Source organism: Vicia villosa, unplaced genomic scaffold (genome assembly GCF_029867415.1).
Source record: "Vicia villosa cultivar HV-30 ecotype Madison, WI unplaced genomic scaffold, Vvil1.0 ctg.000643F_1_1, whole genome shotgun sequence".
Taxonomy (NCBI): Eukaryota; Viridiplantae; Streptophyta; class Magnoliopsida; order Fabales; family Fabaceae; genus Vicia; species Vicia villosa.
The window spans coordinates 586,758-610,899 of NW_026705287.1; the positions used below are offsets into that span (position 1 = coordinate 586,758).

At 35.6% G+C, this 24,142-nt stretch overlaps 1 protein-coding gene across 1 annotated transcript; it reads left to right on the forward strand.

Moving 5' to 3' along the window:
• Positions 1 to 368: 368 nt before the first annotated feature.
• LOC131630070 (receptor-like protein kinase FERONIA) lies at positions 369 to 23,515 on the forward strand. The gene is made up of 2 exons (XM_058900866.1): positions 369 to 1,282; positions 21,463 to 23,515. The coding sequence occupies exons 1-2, from the start codon at positions 592 to 594 to the stop codon at positions 23,316 to 23,318; spliced, it is 2,547 nt and encodes an 848-aa protein (XP_058756849.1). The 5' UTR covers positions 369 to 591; the 3' UTR covers positions 23,319 to 23,515.
• Positions 23,516 to 24,142: the final 627 nt, after the last annotated feature.

Consider the following 24,142-nt stretch of genomic DNA (forward strand, 5'->3'; position numbering starts at 1 on the left):
TATTATAGATTTAAGTTTGGGTTAGATGTGAGTTAAGTAAAAGTTAGGTTGTAACATAATGCGGTTTGGTTCGGTTTGGTTCGGTTTATAAAATACAAACCGCAAACCAAACCGAACCATGCGGTTTTGTTAAAAGATAACCCAAACTAATCCGAACCAAATGCGGTTTTTTGCGGTTTCGGTTTGGTTTGGTTTGGTTTGCGGTTTTCTATTGGGTTGGTTTGGTTTTGATCACCCCTAGATCATAGTAGGAAGAGTCTCCGTTAGTCTTCTTATTCAAGACTTTTTGACTCAAGTGATGGTGCTTGAAGATTTATCAAGTCTGCTTGATTTTTTGTTTTTTTTCAAATTTGAACAAGTCAAAAAATTTATTTATTTTCCAAATTAGAACAAGTCAAAAAATATGTATCTTCAATTTTTTTATTAAGACCCAAGATTTTCCCCCATTTTCTACGTACTCGGCTCCACCAATGAACACAGCCCAAAATATTTTTCCTCCATCACAAACATACTCTTCGGTCTTGACAATTCTATAAACCCGCATTCTTCAATTCGACAGTACAGACACACTCACATTCAACTCTAAAAAACATGGAACCATTGATTAACTTCAGAACCTTTATCACCACTCTCCTATACTTTTCCATCTCCCTCTTTCCCCTTCAAGCCTACGACCCAGTGGACCGTTATACCCTTAACTGCGGCACAACAGGAAACTCTACCGACGGAGAAAGAACATGGACAGGAGACACAAACTCAAAACTTTTGTTATCACCACAAAACAACAACCCAACAACTATTTCTGTTCCAACAACATCACAAAAACCTTCCATCAACAAAATCCCTTATTCAACAGCTCGTTTATCACACTCAATATTCAACTACTCTTTCCCAGTCACTCAAGGTCCTAAGTTCCTCCGTCTTTTTTTCTACCCTTCTACCTATTCCAACGGTTTCAACCGTTACGATGCTTCCTTCACCGTGGTATCTAATGGATTCACACTTCTGAAGGATTTTAATGCTTCGTTAAACGCTGATGTTGAAGGGGTTGATACTTTATTCAAAGAATATGCTATCAACGTTGGTGATGATCAAAGGCTTGATTTGAGTTTTATTCCAAGTAGTGGAAATTCTAATAACTATGCTTTCATTAATGGAATTGAAGTCTTATCTATGCCGGATGATCTCTATTATACATCATCCACTGATCCTGGTTTTTCACTTGTGGAGTCCACTATCATACCAGCTTATACTATTTCAACCAACGTTGCACTAGAAACAGGTAACAACAATTAAATTAAGATTGCATCTATTTTCTAGTACTATATATCATTTCAACCAATTATGTTAACAATTATCTCAAGTTGAAAATTCGTAAGATACAAATTACTTATTAAAAAAAAATTATATTTCTCTTGCAGCTATTTATCAAGTATAATGTTTTTGAGAAAAGAGTAGTATGATTTTATTTAAGAAAAAATTGTACAGCTAATTCTGGATATTTTTACCAAAATTGTGTATAAACTCAAGAATTACTAAACAAACGTAAAATTTAAAAAAAAAAAAAAAACTAAATATGAGATGCATGGTAGCTGCTACTGCAACTATCGATTTATTCTTTTTCATCCGATACTTTTATAAGGTGACAACTTCTCTACCCATTATAAAAAATTGGATAATGTATCTTCAACCAATCACAAGATCTCATTTAGTTCTAACATAACAAGAACCCATTTAGTTCTAACATATTTAATTAATTATAAAATGATACAATTATTTATTTTTCCAAGACAGTTTATACTAAAGGTAATTTTACCCAATTTTTTGAATTGGGTGGATAAAAATTTACCTTTTTATAACCCAAAAGGACATTGAGATGAGAGCCACATATGACAAGGAGTTGGACTCTACTGATGAGGCACTGCTAAGCATTCCAGAACCCTATAATAGATAGACACAAATGACGCTTTGGAAATGCATTTCCGAAATTTTTTTTTTAAATTTTTTTAGACTTCGGAAATGCATTTCCGAAAAAATCCCAAAAATTGGGATTTTGACTAATTCGGAGATGCATCTCCGAAACAAAAAAAAAATCTTAAAAAATCCCAAAAATTAATTTTAGGATATTAATTAATTCACATATCATAAATTTGATATAATTTATGAGTAATGAATAATAATAATTATATATTTTGATATAATTTATGAGTTATGAATAATACTAGTTATTATATATTTTTATCCTGATTCATATTTTAAAATTTAAAATAATTTTAATTAAAAAAATTAAAATAATTTCACTTACAAAATAAGTTATAATTTTTTATTTATATATTTATAATAATTGTTATATATTTATAAAAAAAATTAAAAAATGAGTGTTTTAATTTATATATTTATATAATAATTATAATTATTATTATATATTTATAAAAATTATTATATATTTAAATATTTAAATATTTATATAATAATTATAAAAATTAAAAAAATGAGTGTTTTAATTTATAATAATTATTATATATTTATATATTTATATATTTATATAATAATTATTATATATTTATATATTATATATTTATATATTTCACTTACAAAATTAATAATTATTATTATATATTTATATATTTCTATTCTGATTCATAATTAAAAATTAAAAATGAGTTATAATTTTTTATTTAGTTTAAAAAAATTAAAAAAATATTTTGTCTTAATTTTATTTAATGAATAAATTTTATATTTAATTTTATATAATTCAAAATTTACTTATGAAATTAAGATGTTTTTGATTTATATAAGTTAGTAAAATAATTTTAAACTTTAAAATTGTTTAGGAAATTTTGATTCACCTTGATTTTATTGATTCACCTTCATTTTATTGATTCACTTTCATTTTATACCTATTAATTGTATTGATTCAACTTGATTTTAATTTTTTAATAATTATTGAATTCTTTCGGAAGTGTATATCCGAAACATTCCAAGACCAATTTGGTCTTGGAATATTTCGGATATGCATCTCCGAACCCCCTCCCAAAAAAAAGGTGTTTTCGGAAATGCACTTCCGAAAACCCAAAAAAGGGGTGTTTTCGGAAATGCATCTCCGAGAACACCTTTTTTCGTGTTTTCGGAAGTGCATTTCCGAAATAAGACAAATTTTGAAAAAAAAAAGCGTTTCGAAAATGCATTTCCTAAGTGAGGGTATTTTGGGTTTTTCACCAGAGGTGACCAAGAAAAGAGGGAGGTAGGGAAAGAAATTTTCTAATATATTTCACTGGCGCTTAAAGCCGTCTCAAATTTTTGGAGACTCTATGTAGGTTAGTTATAATTTACTAATGGCAAAACAAATAGAGGTCATATTAATTAAGATTTAACCTGACAAATAATTTATGAGGCCCTTTTTACTTATAGTTTAACCTTAAGGATTTTGAGACCCTGTGCGGTAGCCCGTCTTGCACGCTCTCAAAGACGGCCCTACTGGCGCTCCCATTGATATGGCTTCACCATCTCCCACCCTTGAGGATCTTGCTTCCATCTTGCAACGATTGTTACAGCAGGAGCATTTTTTCAGTGAACTCCTCAGCTTCATTCTCGTAACTCTCCATCGGGTTTCACTCCACAACCATAGCACTACCAGTTTGCAACCACCTCCATCAAACTTCATATTCAGTGTTTTGATGGCAGCAACCCACTGGATTGGATCTTTTAGATCAACTAGGTTTTTGAATTTTATCTCACTCCGGAAGATCAGAGGTTGTGTATCACTTCTTTTTACATGGAACGAGAAGTCCTCGTGTCGTTTCAGCGGCTGCGTACTAATGGTCAATTGGGTCCAGAGCATTTTTTCTCCATGCACTTCAACTTTGTTTCGCTTTGTCTCTATTTGTATGAGGATCTGAAGGGTGCACATTTCAAATTGTGTCAAACCACAACCATCAAGGATTATCAGGCAAAATTTGAAACCTTGGTCAACCGCATCATGGGGATACCACCGCTGTTCTACCTCAATTACTTTATTGCTTACCTTAAACTGTTAGAACAAGATTTGTTCTGATCAATTATCTTAGTTTTGATGATAACAATAATATGAATTTTGCTTAAGATAATATGGTACTCTAATCCAATGCAATTTCCCTTTCAGGAAATATATAAAGAGTACGCATAATTCAGCGCTCAGAAGCTTTGTCTCAAAGGGTTCAGCATGCAACATCAGAACATGGTCTGGCAAGACATCAGAAGATGGTCGAAGCAGAATCAGAACATGGGTCTATGGAAGCATCAGAAGAACAAGAGAACAGAAGCACTGAAGTTCTGATGGTATCACGCTCAGAAGCACTTCAAGGTCAGAAGATCAGAAGATGCTATGCACCAAGCTGTTTGACTCTGATGATATTCAAACGTTGTATTCACAAACATCAGATCAGAAGGAAGTACAAGTGGCAAGCTACGCTGACTGACAAAAGGAACGTTAAAAGCTATTCTAGGCTACGTCAGTAGACACAGCGTGAACAAGGCTCGAGGTAGTTGACAAAAGCGTATAACATTAAATGCGATGCTGTACGGAACACGCAAAGCATTAAATGCACTCAACGGTCATCTTCTCCAATGCCTATAAATATGAAGTTCTGATGAGAAGCAAAAAAAAAAACGATTCTGCACAAAACAATTCAAATTAACTTGCTGAAACGCTGTTCAAATTCAAAGCTCAGAATCTTCATCTTCATCAAAGCTCACTACATTGCTGTTGTAATATATTAGTGAGATTAAGCTTAAACGTTAAGAGAAATATCACAGTTTGTGATTATCGCTTTTAAGAAGCATTTGTAATACTCTTAGAATTGATTACATTAAGTTGTAAGGAACTAGAGTGATCGTGTGGATCAGAATACTCTAGGAAGTCTTAGAAGTGATCTAAGCAGGTTGTAACTAGAGTGATCGTGTGGATCAGTAGACTCTAGAAAAGTCTTAGAGGGTATCTAAGCAGTTGTTCCTGGAGTGATCAGTGTGTGATCAGAAGACTTTGGAAGACTTAGTTGCTGACTAAGTGGAAAACCATTGTAATCCGTGCGATTAGTGGATTAAATCCTCAGTTGAGGTAAATCATCTCTGCGGGGGTGGACTGGAGTAGTTTAGTTAACAACGAACCAGGATAAAAATAACTGTGCAATTTATTTTTATCTGTCAAGTTTTTAAAGCTACACTTATTCAAACCCCCCCTTTCTAAGTGTTTTTCTATCCTTCAATTGGCATCAGAGCGCCGGTTCTAAGGTGCAAGCACTTAACCGTGTTTAGAAAAGATTCAGGAAGAGAAAAACGCTTCAGTAAAAGATGGTTGATGAAAGTGAAAAGTCTACACCTACACCTGCATCTACATCTGGCTCTGCTGAGCAATACAACGGTAACAATGGTTATACTAGACCGCCGGTATTTGATTGTGAAAACTTTGAATACTGGAAAGATAAACTGGAAAGTTACTTTCTTGGTCTAGATGGTGATCTATGGGATCTTCTGATGGATGGTTACAAACATCCAGTAAATGCCAGAGCCGTAAAGCTGACAAGGCAAGAAATGAATGATGATCAGAAAAAGCTTTTCAGGAATCATCATAAATGCAGAACTGTTTTGCTGAATGCTATCTCTCATGCTGAGTATGAGAAGATATCTAACAGGGAAACGGCCTATGACATATATGAGTCCTTGAAAATGACTCATGAAGGAAATGCTCAAGTCAAGGAGACTAAAGCTCTAGCTTTAATCCAGAAGTATGAAGCCTTCAAGATGGAGGATGATGAAGACATTGAAAAGATGTTTTCAAGATTTCAAACTCTTACTGCTGGATTGAGAGTTCTTGACAAGGGATACACCAAGGCTGATCACGTAAAGAAGATCATCAGAAGCTTACCCAGAAGATGGGGTCCTATGGTGACTGCATTCAAGATTGCAAAGAATCTGAATGAAGTTTCTCTGGAAGAGCTTATCAGTGCCTTGAGGAGTCATGAAATAGAGCTGGACGCAAATGAGCCTCAAAAGAAAGGTAAGTCTATTGCATTAAAATCCAATATCAAGAAATGCACTAACGCTTTTCAGGCTAGAGAAGAAGATCCTGAAGAATCAGAATCTGAAGAAGAAGATGAACTGTCCTTGATCTCCAGAAGGCTAAATCAACTCTGGAAGACCAAGCAAAGGAAGTTCAGAGGCTTCAGAAGTTCAAAGAAATTTGAACGTGGAGAATCTTCTGATGACAGGAGATTTGACAAGAAGAAGGTCATGTGCTATGAATGCAATGAGCCTGGACACTTCAAGAATGAATGTCCAAATCTTCAGAAGGAAAATCCCAAGAAGAAGTTTCATAAGAAGAAAGGTCTTATGGCAACCTGGGATGAGTCAGAAGATGATTCAGACTCTGAAGATGAGCAGGCCAACTGTGCGCTGATGGCGACAGAAGATGACGAATCAGAATCTACATCAGAATCAGATTCTGAAGAGGTATTTTCTGAACTTACTAGAGATGAGTTAGTTTCCGGTCTAACTGAACTTCTGGAACTCAAGTCTCAGATTAGTCTCAAATACAAAAAGCTGAAAAAGCTATTTGAATTTGAAACAAAGAAGCTTGAGTTGGAGAATTCTGAATTAAAAGAAAAACTTTTAAAATTATCCAATAATGTTGGATCTCCTTCTGATTCAGAAAAATCCACTCCTAGTCTAAACCATATTCTGAAAGAATATGATTTAAGTTTCAGGAAGTTCTTATCTAGAAGTATTGGCAGAAGTCAGCTAGCTTCTATGATATATGCTGTGTCTGGAAACAAAAGAGTTGGCATTGGTTTTGAGGGTGAAACCCCATACAAACTTGAACCTGTTGATGAAATGAAACTCACATACAAGCCATTGTATGATCAGTTCAAGTATGGCCACTCCCATGATATTAGGCACACTTCACATGCTCAAAGTTTTCACATAACACACACCAAAAAGCATGTGAAACAACCTAGGAAATATCATGGAACTCACATTAAGAATTATCATGCTGTTCCTCCTATTGCTTACAATGTTAAACCCAAGTTCAATCAGAACTTGAGAAAATCTAACAAGAAAGGACCCAAGAAAATGTGGGTACCTAAGGATAAGATTATTCCTATTGCAGATATCCTTGACTGCAAAAAGGACAAAGCACAACATGTCATGGTACCTGGACTCTGGATGCTCACGACACATGACAGGAAGAAGGTCTATGTTCCAAGACCTGGTGCTTAAGTCTGGAGGAGAAGTCAAGTTTGGAGGAGATCAGAAGGGCAAGATAATTGGCTCTGGAACTATAAAGTCTGGTAACTCTCCTTCCATTTCTAATGTACTTCTTGTAGAAGGATTAACACATAACCTCTTATCTATCAGTCAATTGAGTGACAATGGTTATGATATAATCTTTAATCAAGAGTCTTGCAAGGCTGTAAATCAGAAGGATGGCTCAATCCTATTTACAGGCAAGAGGAAGAACAACATTTATAAGACAGATCTGCAAGATCTTATGAGTCAGAAGGTGACTTGTCTTATGTCTGTTTCTGAAGAGCAGTGGGTCTGGCACAGAAGATTAGGTCATGCTAGTTTGAGAAAGATTTCTCAGATTAACAAACTGAATCTTGTCAGAGGACTCCCTAATCTGAAATTCAAATCAGATGCTCTTTGTGAAGCATGTCAGAAGGGCAAGTTCTCCAAACCTGCATTCAAGTCCAAGAATGTTGTTTCTACCTCAAGGCCATTAGAACTCTTGCACATTGATCTGTTTGGCCCAGTCAAAACAGCATCTGTCAGAGGGAAGAAATATGGATTAGTCATCGTAGATGATTATAGCCGCTGGACATGGGTAAAATTCTTGAAACACAAGGATGAGACTCATTCAGTGTTCTTTGATTTCTGCATTCAGATTCAATCTGAAAAAGAGTGTAAAATCATAAAGGTCAGAAGTGATCATGGTGGTGAATTTGAGAACAGATCCTTTGAAGAATTCTTCAAAGAAAATGGTATTGCCCATGATTTCTCTTGTCCTAGAACTCCACAGCAAAATGGAGTTGTAGAACGAAAGAATAGGACTCTGCAAGAAATGGCCAGAACCATGATCAATGAAACCAATATGGCTAAGCATTTCTGGGCAGAAGCAATAAACACTGCATGCTATATTCAGAATAGAATCTCTATCAGACCTATTCTAAATAAGACTCCTTATGAATTGTGGAAGAATAGAAAGCCCAACATTTCATATTTCCATCCTTTTGGATGTGTATGCTTTACTCTGAACACTAAAGATCATCTTGGTAAGTTTGATTCCAAAGCACAAAAATGTTTCCTTCTTGGATATTCTGAACGCTCAAAAGGCTACAGAGTATACAATACTGAAACATTGATTGTAGAAGAATCAATCAATATCAGGTTTGATGATAAGCTTGGTTCTGAAAAACCAAAGCAGTTTGATAATTTTGCAGATTGTGATATTGATATATCAGAAGTTGTTGAGCCAAGAAGCAACGCATCAGAAGCAGAGCTTCTCAGAAGCAAAGAATCGGAAGATCAATTATCAGCTTCTCTGGAGAATCTAAGCATTTCTGAAGAACCATCTGTCAGAAGATCATCTAGGCTCATCTCTGGTCATTCAGAAGATGTCATTCTTGGAAAGAAGGATGATCCAATCAGAACAAGAGCATTCCTTAAGAACAATGCAGATTGTCAATTAGGTCTTGTATCTTTGATCGAGCCAACTTCTGTTGATCATGCTCTAGAAGATCCAGACTGGATAATTGCTATGCAAGAAGAATTGAATCAGTTTACAAGGAATGATGTTTGGGATCTTGTTCCTAGACCAGATGGATTCAATATAATCGGTACAAAATGGGTCTTCAGAAACAAGCTCAGTGAGAAAGGTGAAGTGGTAAGAAACAAAGCCAGACTGGTGGCTCAGGGTTATAGTCAGCAAGAAGGGATTGACTATACAGAAACCTTTGCACCAGTGGCCAGTTTAGAATCTATTCGTCTATTAATTTCATTTGCCACTCAACATAACATCACTCTCTATCAGATGGATGTTAAGAGTGCCTTCTTAAATGGTTATATAGATGAAGAAGTTTATGTCCATCAACCTCCTGGTTTTGAAGACTCTATGTCTCCTAATCATGTTTTTAAACTAAAGAAATCATTGTATGGATTGAAACAGGCTCCCAGAGCTTGGTATGAACGCTTAAGTTCTTTCCTTCTGGATAATGGTTTCACTAGAGGAAAAGTGGACACTACTCTCTTTTGTAAAACCTTTAAAAGGGATATTTTAATTTGTCAAATATATGTAGATGATATTATTTTTGGAACATCTAATGCTACACTTGGAAAGGAGTTTGCTGAGTCTATGCAGGCTGAGTTTGAAATGAGCATGATGGGAGAACTCAAGTATTTCCTCGGAATACAAATAAATCAAACATCAGAAGGAACGTATGTTCACCAAACCAAGTATGTGAAGGAACTTCTGAAGAAGTTTAATCTTCTAGACTGCAAAGAAGCCAAAACTCCTATGCATCCAACATGCATCCTAGGTAAGGATGAGGTAAGTAAGAAGGTAGATCAGAAGTTATACAGAGGTATGATTGGATCTCTTCTATATCTGACTGCTTCTAGACCTGACATTTTGTTCAGTGTTTGTTTGTGTGCTAGATTCCAATCAGATCCTAGAGAATCTCATTTAACTGCTGTTAAGAGAATTCTAAGGTATCTGAAAGGTACTACTAATGTTGGCTTAGTTTACAGAAAATCTAAAGAATACAACTTAGTAGGATTCTGCGATGCTGACTATGCTGGAGACAGAATTGAAAGAAAAAGTACTTCAGGAAGTTGCCAATTTCTTGGAAGTCATTTGATCTCTTGGTATAGCAAGAAGCAAGCAACTATTGCTCTATCAACAACAGAAGCAGAATATGTCGCTGCTGCTGGTTGTAGTACACAGATGCTCTGGATGAAGAGTCAGTTAGAAGATTATCAGATATTTGAGAGTAACATTCCTATATTCTGTGATAATACTTCTGCTATATGTTTATCTAAGAATCCTATTCTTCATTCAAAAGCTAAACATATTGAGATTAAACATCATTTCATAAGGGACTATGTTCAGAAGGGTGTTATATCTTTAAATTTTGTTGATACAGACCATCAATGGGCTGATATTTTTACAAAACCCTTGGCTGAAGATAGGTTTAAGTTCATTCTGAAGAACATCAGTATGGATTTATGCCCAGAATGAGAAGATGAGAAGTTCTCATGTATGAGTATCTTCTGAAATGAATGTGGATTTCTTTTTAAATCAGAAGTTCTGATTGAAATCTTTTAGAAATTATGATTCGGTTATTACTGACGTTTCATTGTCTAAGTTGATTCAGAACCTCTTTTAAAGCAAAACAGCTGTCACGTTTTATCTCGGGATGGTAAACCTGTTGTTACTATTCATAGATAAGCGCGCGTGCAGTTGAAGGGACGCCGACCATAGGTAACTGTGCTAGTCACCTCATTCGTCTTTATTATCTCTCCTCACGTCACGTAACATTAAATGCTTTTCTTCATTTACTCTCTTTCAGTTTTTCTTTTTATATTCTTCAAACGCTTCTCTTTCCCTCATATTTTTTTCACTCTATCTGTGTTCTCTTTCTCTATCTCTTTGCATTCCTCATCAAGTTTTTCTCTCTCTCTTCCGTTTTCGTCTCTTGCTCAAACAAATCTTTTAAAAAAAAATCCTAGCTCAAACCTAGCGTTCACCCTAAGCCTGTTGCAGATCTATGACTCAAAGGCGACAGATCTCTGCATATCTCGGGATGGCTCTCCTAATACCTCTCAAGTCAGACCTCTTCTTTGATGTTGTTATCAACTTTCACCCAAAGACAGAAGACTTTCTTGAGTTATGGGAGGAGGTTAAGAATGATATTCTTAACTTCTATGTTGAGGGAAAGCCCCGTTTGCAACATTAGCTCTCTGTCTGTGAACTGTCCCTCTCTTCCTCTTTGGTCACTTGGATCTCTCCTACAGTGGAGGTTCTAGCCTGGAAGACAAGAGTCCACAGGGATTCTTGATGGGTTGACACGGAGTGTGTCCTGCTAGGGTGCTGTTTTTAATTTTTGTAGTCATTTCCTCTTGGGATGACTTTTTATGTATTTGCTAGGAATGTTTCTCATCTTGTTAAACATAGGAACCTTTTGTAATATCTTTTAATTATCAATGAAAACTTTCCTTGTTTTTTTTTTACATTCCAGTGATTTTATTTGTCTCTTGCTTTGCATCTGAATCTTTTGAAATATTCTTTTTGATGTTATGACAAAAAGGGGGAGAAGATAAATGATAAATGATTTGATTAAATCTATCAGTTGCTGGGTAAAGCTCCCACACATATTCACTAACAAGAACTGCAAGTTCTATATGGCTTAAGTGTTTTGCAGGTATAAAGAAGTGAAGAAAATCTTCAAAGCAAACACAAGAAGCAAAACCATGGAAACTGAAGCAAGCTGAGTGCTATCAAGCTTCAGAAATCAGAAGCAAGAAAGAAGAATGAATCAGAAGCACTAATAATAGAATTTGATCTATATTTGTCTATTTGATCTGACAAAATTCTATTTGCTCTGATACATTATTTTAGCCTATATGGCTCTGATACATATAATGTGTTCGAATATAAATTTTATGTTCTAACTCGTTCATGCTGACTTTTGTCGTTTAGTTTTTGTTCTGTAACATTTCAGGATGTAGAGATGCTCAGATGATGCTCTGGTACATTCAACAATGTTCTGATACAAATCTAGCATGAAGTGATGTTGGTAGAAATTCAAAAGCTCTGAAGCTATCCGAGGGAAGCAGAAATCAGTAGCTGCGAATGTTCTAAAGATCCAGAAAACTCAAGTTCTGAAGCTGTCCTAAATGGAAGCAGAAATCAGAAGCTGTGAATGTTCAGAAGATCAAAGAAATTCAAGTTCTGAAGCTGTCCTAAATGGAAGCAGAAATCAGAAGCTGTGAATGTTCAGAAGATCAAAGAAATTCAAGTTCTGAAGCTGTCCTAGATGGAAGCAGGAATCAGAAGCTGTGAGTGTTCTAGGGATCTAAGGAAATTCTAGTTCTGAAGCTGTCCAATGGAAGCAGAAGTCAGAAGCTAGGAATTCTCTGAAGACAGAAGCTTATATGATTGTCTCTACCGAAATAATCAGGGAAGTCTTTTATTAAAGTTCTTCGATTATTTATCTCAGGGGGAGATTGTTAATCTCAGGGGGAGACATATTCATATGCTTATGCTATAGCTGTGTAATTTGTCTTTTGCCGTCTGTTCTTTCTGATCGCAAATTCATATCATTTATATATGTTTTTGTCATCATCAAAAAGGGGGAGATTGTTAGAACAAGATTTGTTCTGATCAATTATCTTAGTTTTGATGATAACAATAATATGAATTTTGCTTAAGATAATATGGTACTCTAATCCAATGCAATTTCCCTTTCAGGAAATATATAAAGAGTACGCATAATTCAGCGCTCAGAAGCTTTGTCTCAAAGGGTTCAGCATGCAACATCAGAACATGGTCTGGCAAGACATCAGAAGATGGTCGAAGCAGAATCAGAACATGGGTCTATGGAAGCATCAGAAGAACAAGAGAACAGAAGCACTGAAGTTCTGATGGTATCACGCTCAGAAGCACTTCAAGGTCAGAAGATCAGAAGATGCTATGCACCAAGCTGTTTGACTCTGATGATATTCAAACGTTGTATTCACAAACATCAGATCAGAAGGAAGTACAAGTGGCAAGCTACGCTGACTGACAAAAGGAACGTTAAAAGCTATTCTAGGCTACGTCAGTAGACACAGCGTGAACAAGGCTCGAGGTAGTTGACAAAAGCGTATAACATTAAATGCGATGCTGTACGGAACACGCAAAGCATTAAATGCACTCAACGGTCATCTTCTCCAATGCCTATAAATATGAAGTTCTGATGAGAAGCAAAAAAAAAAACGATTCTGCACAAAACAATTCAAATTAACTTGCTGAAACGCTGTTCAAATTCAAAGCTCAGAATCTTCATCTTCATCAAAGCTCACTACATTGCTGTTTTAATATATTAGTGAGATTAAGCTTAAACGTTAAGAGAAATATCACAGTTTGTGATTATCGCTTTTAAGAAGCATTTGTAATACTCTTAGAATTGATTACATTAAGTTGTAAGGAACTAGAGTGATCGTGTGGATCAGAATACTCTAGGAAGTCTTAGAAGTGATCTAAGCAGGTTGTAACTAGAGTGATCGTGTGGATCAGTAGACTCTAGAAAAGTCTTAGAGGGTATCTAAGCAGTTGTTCCTGGAGTGATCAGTGTGTGATCAGAAGACTCTGGAAGACTTAGTTGCTGACTAAGTGGAAAACCATTGTAATCCGTGCGATTAGTGGATTAAATCCTCAGTTGAGGTAAATCATCTCTGCGGGGGTGGACTGGAGTAGTTTAGTTAACAACGAACCAGGATAAAAATAACTGTGCAATTTATTTTTATCTGTCAAGTTTTTAAAGCTACACTTATTCAAACCCCCCCTTTCTAAGTGTTTTTCTATCCTTCATAAACCATAGATGCATCGGGAGGTACATGCCTTATATCAGTGTCATAAGCTCAAGCCAAAAGCCTCTTCAAGTTGTAGGAAGAGAAACTATTGGATCCCCATACCATTATACCTAAATAGTTTAACACCACCACTTTCAACCCTCCAACACAACCATCCACCACTATCCTTCGCCTCACCTTAACCATTACACCTAAAAAAACCAATCCTACACCGGTCAAACGTCTCACATTGGCAGAACTCCAAGCGCTTCATGAGAAGAATCTATGTTGCCACTATAACCAGCGTTATACACCTAGACATTGTTGTAAGAGTCACTTTTATCTTTTAATTGTAGAGGATGACCTGGAACCGGAAGTATATGGATCTTATCATAATTAAGTCCATCTCCCACACCGACTCTCAATCATTAGCCAACCTAACCCACCCAAATTAGTTTACATGCTCTTGTGGGTCACACCATACCTAAAACCTTAGGTTGTGGGCCACATACAGAACAAACAAATGATATGGTTATTCTCATTGATAGTGGGCGTAGCCCCAATAATTTTACCCAAGACATGGTAGCTAAATAGTAGAACTTATTCATCACACCAGCGGTCCATCAATTCCAATTCAGGAAATTTCTCATTGCATCCTTACTCTTTTCTCTCAGGTCCTATGTGAAATTTCTAAAAGCCTCTTATTTTCGAAGATACATCTCCAGACACACCAAATTTTATTTTATTTTAAATAAAATTCAGAGATACATCTCTAGAGTCTTTTTAAGGGTGTGTTCGGAGATATATCTCCAAACATGACTGATTCCAAAAAGCTCAAAAGCATAAACATGACATAACAATTGCAAACCAACACCAACACCGACATCAACATTGACATTGTCGTGGAACTCCACAGTTATCCTGCTTCTTCACTTCCATCATAATAGAACCCTACACGCCCCCCCCCCCCCCCCAAATTAAATCACTCCTTAATCATTTCAATTACTTGTTTCCTACACTGACTATCCTCCCTCCCACATGACCCACCGACCACCACATTCCTTTCCTCAATTATGAAAATCCACTCAACATCTGCCCTATCGTTAACTTCATTTTCAAAAACAAGAAATCAAAAATCAAATCCAAGATATGTTGGATATTGGCATCAGTCAACCCAGTTCTAGTCCTTTCTCATCACCAATTCTATTGGTGCACAAAAACGACGGAGTCGGGAGGTTTTGCATTTATTATCGAGGCCTCAATGCATTAACTTGCAAGGATTGTTTCCCAATTCCGACGATCGACGAAATATTAGATGAGTTGTACGACACTGTGTGGTTTTTTAAACTAGACCTTTGCTCTGGTTACCACCAACTTCATATGCACCCTCATGACATTCCTCAGACAACTTTTGCACTCATAAAGGACATAAAGAATTATTGGTTATGTCGTTTGGGATCTACAATGCCCCATCTACTTTCCAAGCCACCATTAACACCATCTTCAGTCCTTTCTACGCAGGTTTTTCATTGTATGTTTTGAAGACATATTGGTTTACAGTAAATCTTTGGAGGATCATGTCCAACACTGAGAGGTTGCATTCAAATGTCTATTGGATAACACCATTTCCTTAAATTGTCTAAGTTTTTATTTGTTCAAAATTTTATCTCTTAATTGGGCCATAGTGTCTTCTGAAGGAGTGGGCACAGACCCCGAAAAGATCTAGGCTATGCTAACTTGGCCTTGTCTAAAAAATGTGAAACAACTTGGAGGATTTTTTTGGTTGTCATGGTTTTACAGAAAGTTTGTGTGAAATTATGTTACTATAACTTTTTCTTTGACAAAACTTTTGAAGAAAGATGTATTTCTCTAGATAGATGTTGCTAACAAAACTTTTGAGCAACTCAAGTTAGCCATGATAGTTACCCTTATTTTAGTCTTGCGGAATCTTAATGAGGATTTTATCATTGAGACAGATACATATTGTAACACCCCAATTCTACCCTGCAATTATAAGCGAAAATCAGAGTGCATTTAAAAATATTCATCAAACGATGGGGTGTCACATTTCGACTTAAAAAAATAAACATACTTATAATGCACTTAACAAAGATACATAGCATTCGGAAAACAAAACTTTATCCAACAACTTCCAATTTCAACTTATAAACATCTTTCAATTCAACTTAAAACGAATATCAACTTAGATTACAACAACTTAAACAATAACGGTTAATCCCCCCCGAGTGCTACGTATCAGAGCAATGGACACCAACTCTACTTGCCATAAAGCAACATAAAGACTACACATAAATAACCTCGAACATCCACGGCTAATCTTAAGTACCTGCTCATTTCCCATGGTAGGGGAAATATCAGCAAAGGGGTGAGATATCTTACAATACAAAGGAATGCATGATAACTAATATAGGAGGTATATATCATACATAATTTCACCACTTCGCATCACATAACATCTTACAACAATTTTTATCGCAAAACAACTTATCAATATAATACAACTTTCAAAACGGAAACAATGTCATTAATCAATTAAGACAACATATTCAAATTCACAATTATACTATCATCACGTCACAATAAACATATCATCGTCTCAACAAATCAAATCACATAATCAACTTATGAAATGGAAACAATGTCAACAATCAACCATGACAATTTATGCAATTCACAAGTAAGATTCCAACACATCACGACAAACATCTCATCATCACGACACTACAAACACAATTCAAATGCAATTCAATTGCGACTCGAATGTGACTCAAACTTATGCACATGCATGTGGTACTATTTGGAGTAAAACTCCTACGTCTCAAAATTTTCCATTGGGCACACGTCTCTATTTGCCATCAAGGCCTCGTCGCTTTTGCCATTGAGGCCACGTCTCTTTTATGCAATGGATGTGACTCAATGAATACAACATCCACACAAACACAACACAAACACAAACATCGACTAAACATCATCATCTAAATCACCATTGAACATTATCAATATAATGTCGAACTTCGACAACAACAAAATCATCATCATTTATAAGAATGCATCACTTCACTTCACAATACGTCACAATTACAACTTATCGACATTGACCATTGGGTCTACGACAACAACAACAACAACAAATTCCACATACTAGCACAACGACAACAAATTCATCATGTTACCACAACAAAAACGAACCCATCAACTTAACAACAAACATCAACAATTCATCTTATTACCAACAACATCAACACATTCATCATATCCCACAATTCAAGTCATCATCATGACATATTATATTCAACTTCATATATATTGTTAATTCATCACATGGCATCATCATCGACTCATACATACCAAATATGCACAATTAATCGCATATAGCATACGACATATTTATCGACTCGTACATATCAATACGTACAATAGCAACAACAACAACCTATCATTACTATTCATAGTAAGGTGTTGCATCTCAACAACATCTTCACAACATACAAACATACACAAAGCATTCATCATCACAACAATTAGCATATAATCACTCACACTCATCATGAATATCATATCACATATCATGCCATCATAATGTTATTCACAAATTATCAAGTTATAACGCACATATACATGATTACATGTTATCCACAATTCACCACCTAACATGTATTGCGTCGTTATTCACCAATTCACAAAACACATAAGAATAATCATAAGTTATTCACACAACAACATCATAATTAATTCATCAAATACTAACATACTCTATCCTATCATATAGATAATTAAATTAGCTTCCTAACGCTTTGAACGGCGTATAAAACGGAGTTACGGATCAAAAGATACGTCATTTCAAAGTTTTCAAAAATATTTTGACAACAGGGTCCGCTCAGCGATCGTCAAGCGGGACCATGCAGTAACTTTCAATTTTCGCAGCTCCGCTTAGCGGACCGGCTCCGCTTAGCGGGCCCTGCGATTTTCAGAAGAAAAAAACAACAAAACATAAAACTGCAAAAACTACATCTAACTACTCCAAATCACTTCCTAACATCAATAAACATCAAATAGACAAATACAACCAGTATTAATCATTATTGAACCACATGTATCATTAAAATCATGCTTAATCACACAAATTCATAGAAATTAGCAAAAATCCTACATTTCTAGGTTTTCATGAAATTGTAAAGATGAAGAGAATACATACACCAATACATTACCCAATCATATAATCCTCTAACAATTCATCAATTGCTCAGCAACCATTCATCAATTCCAACATTCATCAACATTGCAAATCTCTACACATTCATGGATTTCAATTAAGAAGCCTAATCTATACCATACTCATAGTCATACCCCAAAATTTGCCCATCATATTTTGACTCACATGACCTTCATCTGCTCAAGACTATGCAAGAATTGGGCACACTTACTTGTCTCCTAAGCAACAAGTCTCCAACTAGGGTTTTGTCTCTCTCCAGGTAAAATCAGGTTTTGATACCTCAAGTGGACTTCATGGCTTCTCATATGCCTCAAAGAACCCTCACATCAAGTTTCAAGCACTGGTTCACAAGATTGCCCAAACAAAAGCTTAAATAGTCAACAGTCGACTAGTTGGACCTAAAAGTCAACTAGGGTCAAATCACAGTCAAAACTCCTGATTTTTGGTCGACATCAATATGCTGAAGTAGCATTCATCATTTGATCAAGGCTTTATCATGATTCATCAAGGAAAGTTCAGAAATTAACAAAACCCAAAGATTCTAAATTAGGGTTTTTGGACTAAATTTCAACTGAACTTTGACCAGCCATAACTTTCACATGGTACATCATAAATTTCCCAACCAAATTCTATTTTGAAGGAAATTGAATTCTCTATGTTGGGGATGGTATTCAGTAGACATATGCAAATTGGTTCCACTAAGGCAAAAAAGTTGTTGCCAAAAGTTGCCTAAGAAGACCAGATCATGGTTTGGAACTACACTTTTAGACTTCCCATGTTGTGTGCAAACCACTTTGGCAAACAAATATGTAACCTTGATTGTTGCAAAGTGGCTAGGTAGCATTCCAATATGTGTAGCTTTGGATAAATGGTCCATGACCGCCAAGATAATGTTGATTTAGAACGGATGGAGTCTTACCATAAAATCAAGAGAAATATTTTCCCACGCATTCTCTTGTATCGGTTGAGGGTAGAGCAAGCCATAAGGATTGTGATTGATGAAATTGACTTGTTGAGAGGTGAGACAAACCTTAACCATATTTGCCACACCTTGCTTCATACTAGGCCAGTAAACATTTGCTTTCAACCAGCCATAAATTCTCTGGTTGCTCAAATGACCACCTAACAAGGAGTAATGAAATTTTTTCAACAGTGTCTATTTAATGGGTGACGTCGGTGGAATAAAAAACTTGCCATGAAAAAGTAGTATCCCTCTTATTATGACTTGATAGTCTGGATATGCTTCAAGGTTCTACGCAACCTTTATAATTAGTTCCTATGAATGAGAATCAACAATGAGTTGATCCCTTAGCTGCCCAATAAAATCCCAGCGAGGGACATCATGATGCAACACTGGGAGGTTATTTCTGGAATACGTGACAATGCATCAACACTTGATTATATGCCTAAAGTTTATATACTACTACCTCTGTTCCTTTATATAAGAGACAATTCACTTTTCTATATTCATTGAATAATTAATGTATCTAGTCAATATACATACCAGATCCATTGTATCCAATGAACCTAAAAAGTAAATTGTCTCTTATATAAAGGAACGAAGGTAATATCTCATAGGAGAATCCCAACTATTTGACCAGGTAGAATTGTTGTTTCGGCATTTGAATTACTTGAGTCATGACTTCTCGGAGACTATGTTGATTAGTGTGAATAATAAACTTGCATCCTAGCTGATAAGAACACCACTATTTCACCACTGATGTCATCACACACCATTCCCCAAACATATGTTGAAGCATTCAACATTTTAGGACAAAATTTGTGACAATAGTAGCACTGGGGTGATTATTCTGGATGAGGACTCCACCCATCCCAACACCATATGCACCTGTCTCAATGATAAAATCCTCATTAAGATTTCGCAGGACTAAAATAAGGGTAACTATCATGGCTAACTTGAGTTGCTCAAAAGTTTTTTTAGCAACATCTGTCTAGAGAAATACATCTTTCTTCAAAAGTTTTGTCAAAGAAAAAGCTACAGTTGCATAAATCCAAATACTTAGGAGATTATGTTACTTCAAATTCCTCAATAAATGTCATGTGACATGACCCTTAGTTCAGCTTCTACATTACTCCCGCAAACAATTGTTTATTTCTAACTCCTCCAAGTAACCTTGGTTACTTATACAAAAGAGAAATACCTAATAGTGGTTTGATTTATAGTGAACAAGCCCTTCTTTAACCACTTTCGTTAGTTTATCAAACTAAATTCTTAGGCTTTGTTTGGGAGTTTGGAAATGCTATAAAAACAAAAATTATATTTGAGCAATTTATCTAAGCCTAAGGAGCTGTTTCTTTCATGGATTCCAAATTTATTCTAAGAAATATGACTTGAATTTTTTGTATTCCCATTTTTGTTTCAAATATTTCTAAATTATGCCTTTGAACCTTTTGTTCCTTAGAGTTTTATTTACACTTAGTTTTGTCTTTTTTTTTCTCCATCTCATGTAATAGGATGGCATATTTTATTTCCATGGAAATAAAAGGTAACCACCAATAACTTCTCACATCTATTTATCTATTTATTTATCTTTTATTTTAAATTTTTAAATAAAGTATATTTTATAAATATTTCTGAAAACTTAAATTATTTACAAAACACAAAGGTAAAAATAAAATTCCTAGTAATAATGTTCCTTGAAATAATATTCCTAGAATTATAATTTTAATTCTTAAAACAAATACACCTGATATAAATTTTAAGTTCAGTCAAATTAAAAGGTTTTGGTGTTATGAATAAAAACAAACTCTTTAAAATCTTTATAACCCTCCCTTTTTTTTCAAATCCTTCACCTCCAATTTTCTCCAAACTCTCAAAAAGTTGGGTAATGTACCTTCAACCTATCATATAACACAATTTAATTTTATCATCTTTAATTATTTATTAAATGATACATTTTTTGGTTGTTTTCAATGCATTTTACACTAGTGGTAACTCTACCAAACTTTTTGTGTTGGCTAGATAGAAGTTCACCTCGGTAACAACTTCTCTACCTATCACAAAAAGTTGGGTAATGTACATTCAACCAATCATATAACACAATTTAATTTTATCATCTTTAATTATTTATTAAATGATACACTTTTTGGTTGTTTTTATTGCATTTTACACTAGTGGTAACTCTATCCAATTTTTTGTGTTGGATAGATAAGAATTCACCTTTTCATGATGTTGGTTGTTTCACTTGGGGAAATTTGAATGAACCCTTTTTTATTAATACAGATAGGTTCACATATAAGAGCAGAATTTTCATAGGGGGTTTTGAGCTTTGGGTTCAGTTGTAGGCGCACACCTTTGTATTTGGATTTATTAGAACCTAAATGAATGATTAAAGCAATATTTAGAAGGAATAATTCATACAGATATTGAAGCTCAATGTCACGGAATGTTTTCCAATTTGATTCTAGATGTTGCAGATTTTTAGTGGATTAAAAAGTATGAGTACTTCACATTTTCGGAAGATATACTTTAAGTCCTAAAAATATTATGAACCCATTGCCATTATGTATATTTGTTTCACTGTTTTTTGTCTGCATTTAGCAAATATTAGTACGTTTGATATCAAAGTCAATAGTATAATATAAAAAAAAGTTGTTAATTGATCGAAAAGCCATTGCAGATTACCGGATCAAAGTTGGAGTGCAGGCAAACTCACCAAATATTCAAGACACAGGCATGCTCAGAAACTGGAACCAAAATGATATAGACTATGTAAGAACACCAACATCACGCCATTTTGACTTTGTCTCTGAAGACTTAATAGGGAGGAACATCACCGTAAAACCCGATTACATCGCACCCAAAGACCTCTACAGAACATCACGTGACTTGGGCATCAATGCCACTCTCAACAAACTCTTGAACTTAACTTGGGAGTTCCCAGTTGATTATGGTTTCTATTACTTGATCAGGCTCCATTTCTGTGAACTCGACCCCAGCATAACTATCGTAGGTGATAGAGTCTTCATCATCTATTTACAAGGAAACGTGGCGGAAGATCATGCTGATGTTATGAAATGGACCCAAGATCAAAATGGTCTTGCTGTACAAAGAAACTACACCGTATACATTCCAAAGAGTAATAATAAGGGTAACAAGAAAGCTAGCCTCTCTCTTCAGTTGCATCCATATGCTGATCGTAGAGACACCATATACAGCGACCCGTTTTTAAATGGACTTGAGATTTTCAAAATCAGTGATGTGGGTTCAAAGAATCTAGCTGGACCCAACCCGGATCCAGTTCAAAATCCGAATAAACATCAAAAGAAAAAAAGCATAAGTGGAACGACAATTATCAGCGTCGTTTTGGGAATTGTATTCGGCGTCGTTTTATTTTCTCTTGTCCTTTTATTCGTTTTTAGGCAAAAACGAAAAACGGAATTGAAAAAGGCGAAATCAACCAACACTCAAAACTCACCTCTACCTTCGGGACTCTGCCGCAGGTTTTCCTTCCACCAGATACGCACCGCTACGAACAACTTCGACGAACTCTTCATCATCGGCGTAGGAGGATTCGGCCACGTCTACAAAGGGTACATCGACAACGGTTTAACACCGGTCGCAATCAAAAGACTCAAACCGGGTTCACAGCAAGGAGAAAACGAGTTCATCAACGAGATTGACTTGCTCTCTAACCTCCGTCACGTCCACCTCGTTTCTTTAATTGGTTACTGCAACGACAATAATGAAATGATCATCGTCTACGATTTCATGACGCGTGGAACTTTACAAGATCATCTATATAACACGGATAACCCAGAATTATCATGGAAACAGCGGTTGAAGATTTCAATAGGCGCTGCGCGTGGTTTACACTACCTTCATTCATGTGCGAAACGGACGATCATTCACCGTGACGTGAAGAGCACGAATATTCTGTTAGATGAGAAATGGATCGCCAAGGTTTCTGATTTTGGACTTTCTCGAATTGGACCTTCAGGTGTATCAAAGTCTTATGTTAGCACTGTTGTGAAAGGTAGCGTTGGTTATTTAGATCCAGAGTATTACAAACGACATCGTTTAACTGAGAAATCTGACGTGTACTCTTTTGGAGTGGTTTTATTTGAGATACTCTGCGCTCGGCCACCTATTCTTAGAACTGCGGAGAAGAACCAGGTGTCACTCGCTGATTGGGGGACAGATTGTTATAAAAGTGGGACACTCGAGACTATGGTGGACCCTTCTATGAAGGGCAGTATAGCGCCTGAGTGTTTGAAAAAATTTGGTGAAATTGCTGCTAGTTGTTTGGTAGATGATGGAAGGATGAGACCGTCGATGAACGACGTCGTTTGGACGTTAGAGTTTGCGTTGCAGTTACAAGAGACTGCGGATCAAGGTCAACATGTTGCTGTTGAGAATGATGACGTGAAAGATGGTCCTAAAAAAGACGAGGATGAAGTGTTTAGTAGTAAGAGTGCAACCTATTCAGGAAATGTTTCAGATTTTAGTAAGAGTGCTGTGATGAGTTTAGACTAGAGATAATGTTTGCTTTAGAGTCAAGTGAGTGTGATTAATTACTATCATGGCTAGAACTAGAAGTCTAGAAGTTACAAAGACATGTACTAATTGAATTGTAAAATTTGTTTGTTTATTTTGTTTTTGTTTGTGTTTGTGATTGTAATAACGGAAACTTCACGTGAATTAACTAGCTCCTCCCTTACGAATTATAAATATTTTTTCCGTTCTAAGATAAGTGATCTAGTTGATCATTTCATACATATTAAAAAATATATAAAAGTAAGAGAGAATAATATTTATATTGTAGTACCCCTAATCATGTATTAGGAATAATGCATTTTTATTAATTAGAGATTAGAATTTAAAAAAATATATTGAAAATTGAAATAGGTCAGACATTGTGGAACGAAGAGAGTAATTCTCATGGTTCTATTTTGATAAGTTATTTGTTCATTTATTTGGGTGAGATCTTAGGACGTAAGTTATTAGTGGACTTGGTTGAGATCTCATGTATTGTGTTAGGGGCTAAATGTAACACCCGAGGTCGAAGAAGACGAGGAGTGGTTGCACCGCATGTAACACCTGAGGTCAAAGTGGGCAATGGTGGTTGCCACATCGGAATGAGAGGGATCCTGAGGCCGTGTAGGTATGAGACTGCATGGTTGAAGGAAAGCATATAAGGATTGATAGGTACTACCTATACAAACAAGATGCATCTTCTTTTCGGTAGCCTAACCATAAATACTCCACAGTTAAGCGTGCTTGACTTGGAGCAATTTAGGGATGGGTGACCTAGAGCAATTTAGGGATGGGTGATCTTCTGGGAAGTTTCCTAGAAAGCG

Bases quoted from the DNA above. Each gene is read 5' to 3' on its own strand.
- LOC131630070 (XM_058900866.1), top strand. From the start codon at position 592: ATGGAACCATTGATTAACTTCAGAACCTTTATCACCACTCTCCTATAC. The intron at 1,283-21,462 runs GTAACAACAATT...AAGCCATTGCAG, and splicing joins CAACGTTGCACTAGAAACAG to ATTACCGGATCAAAGTTGGA.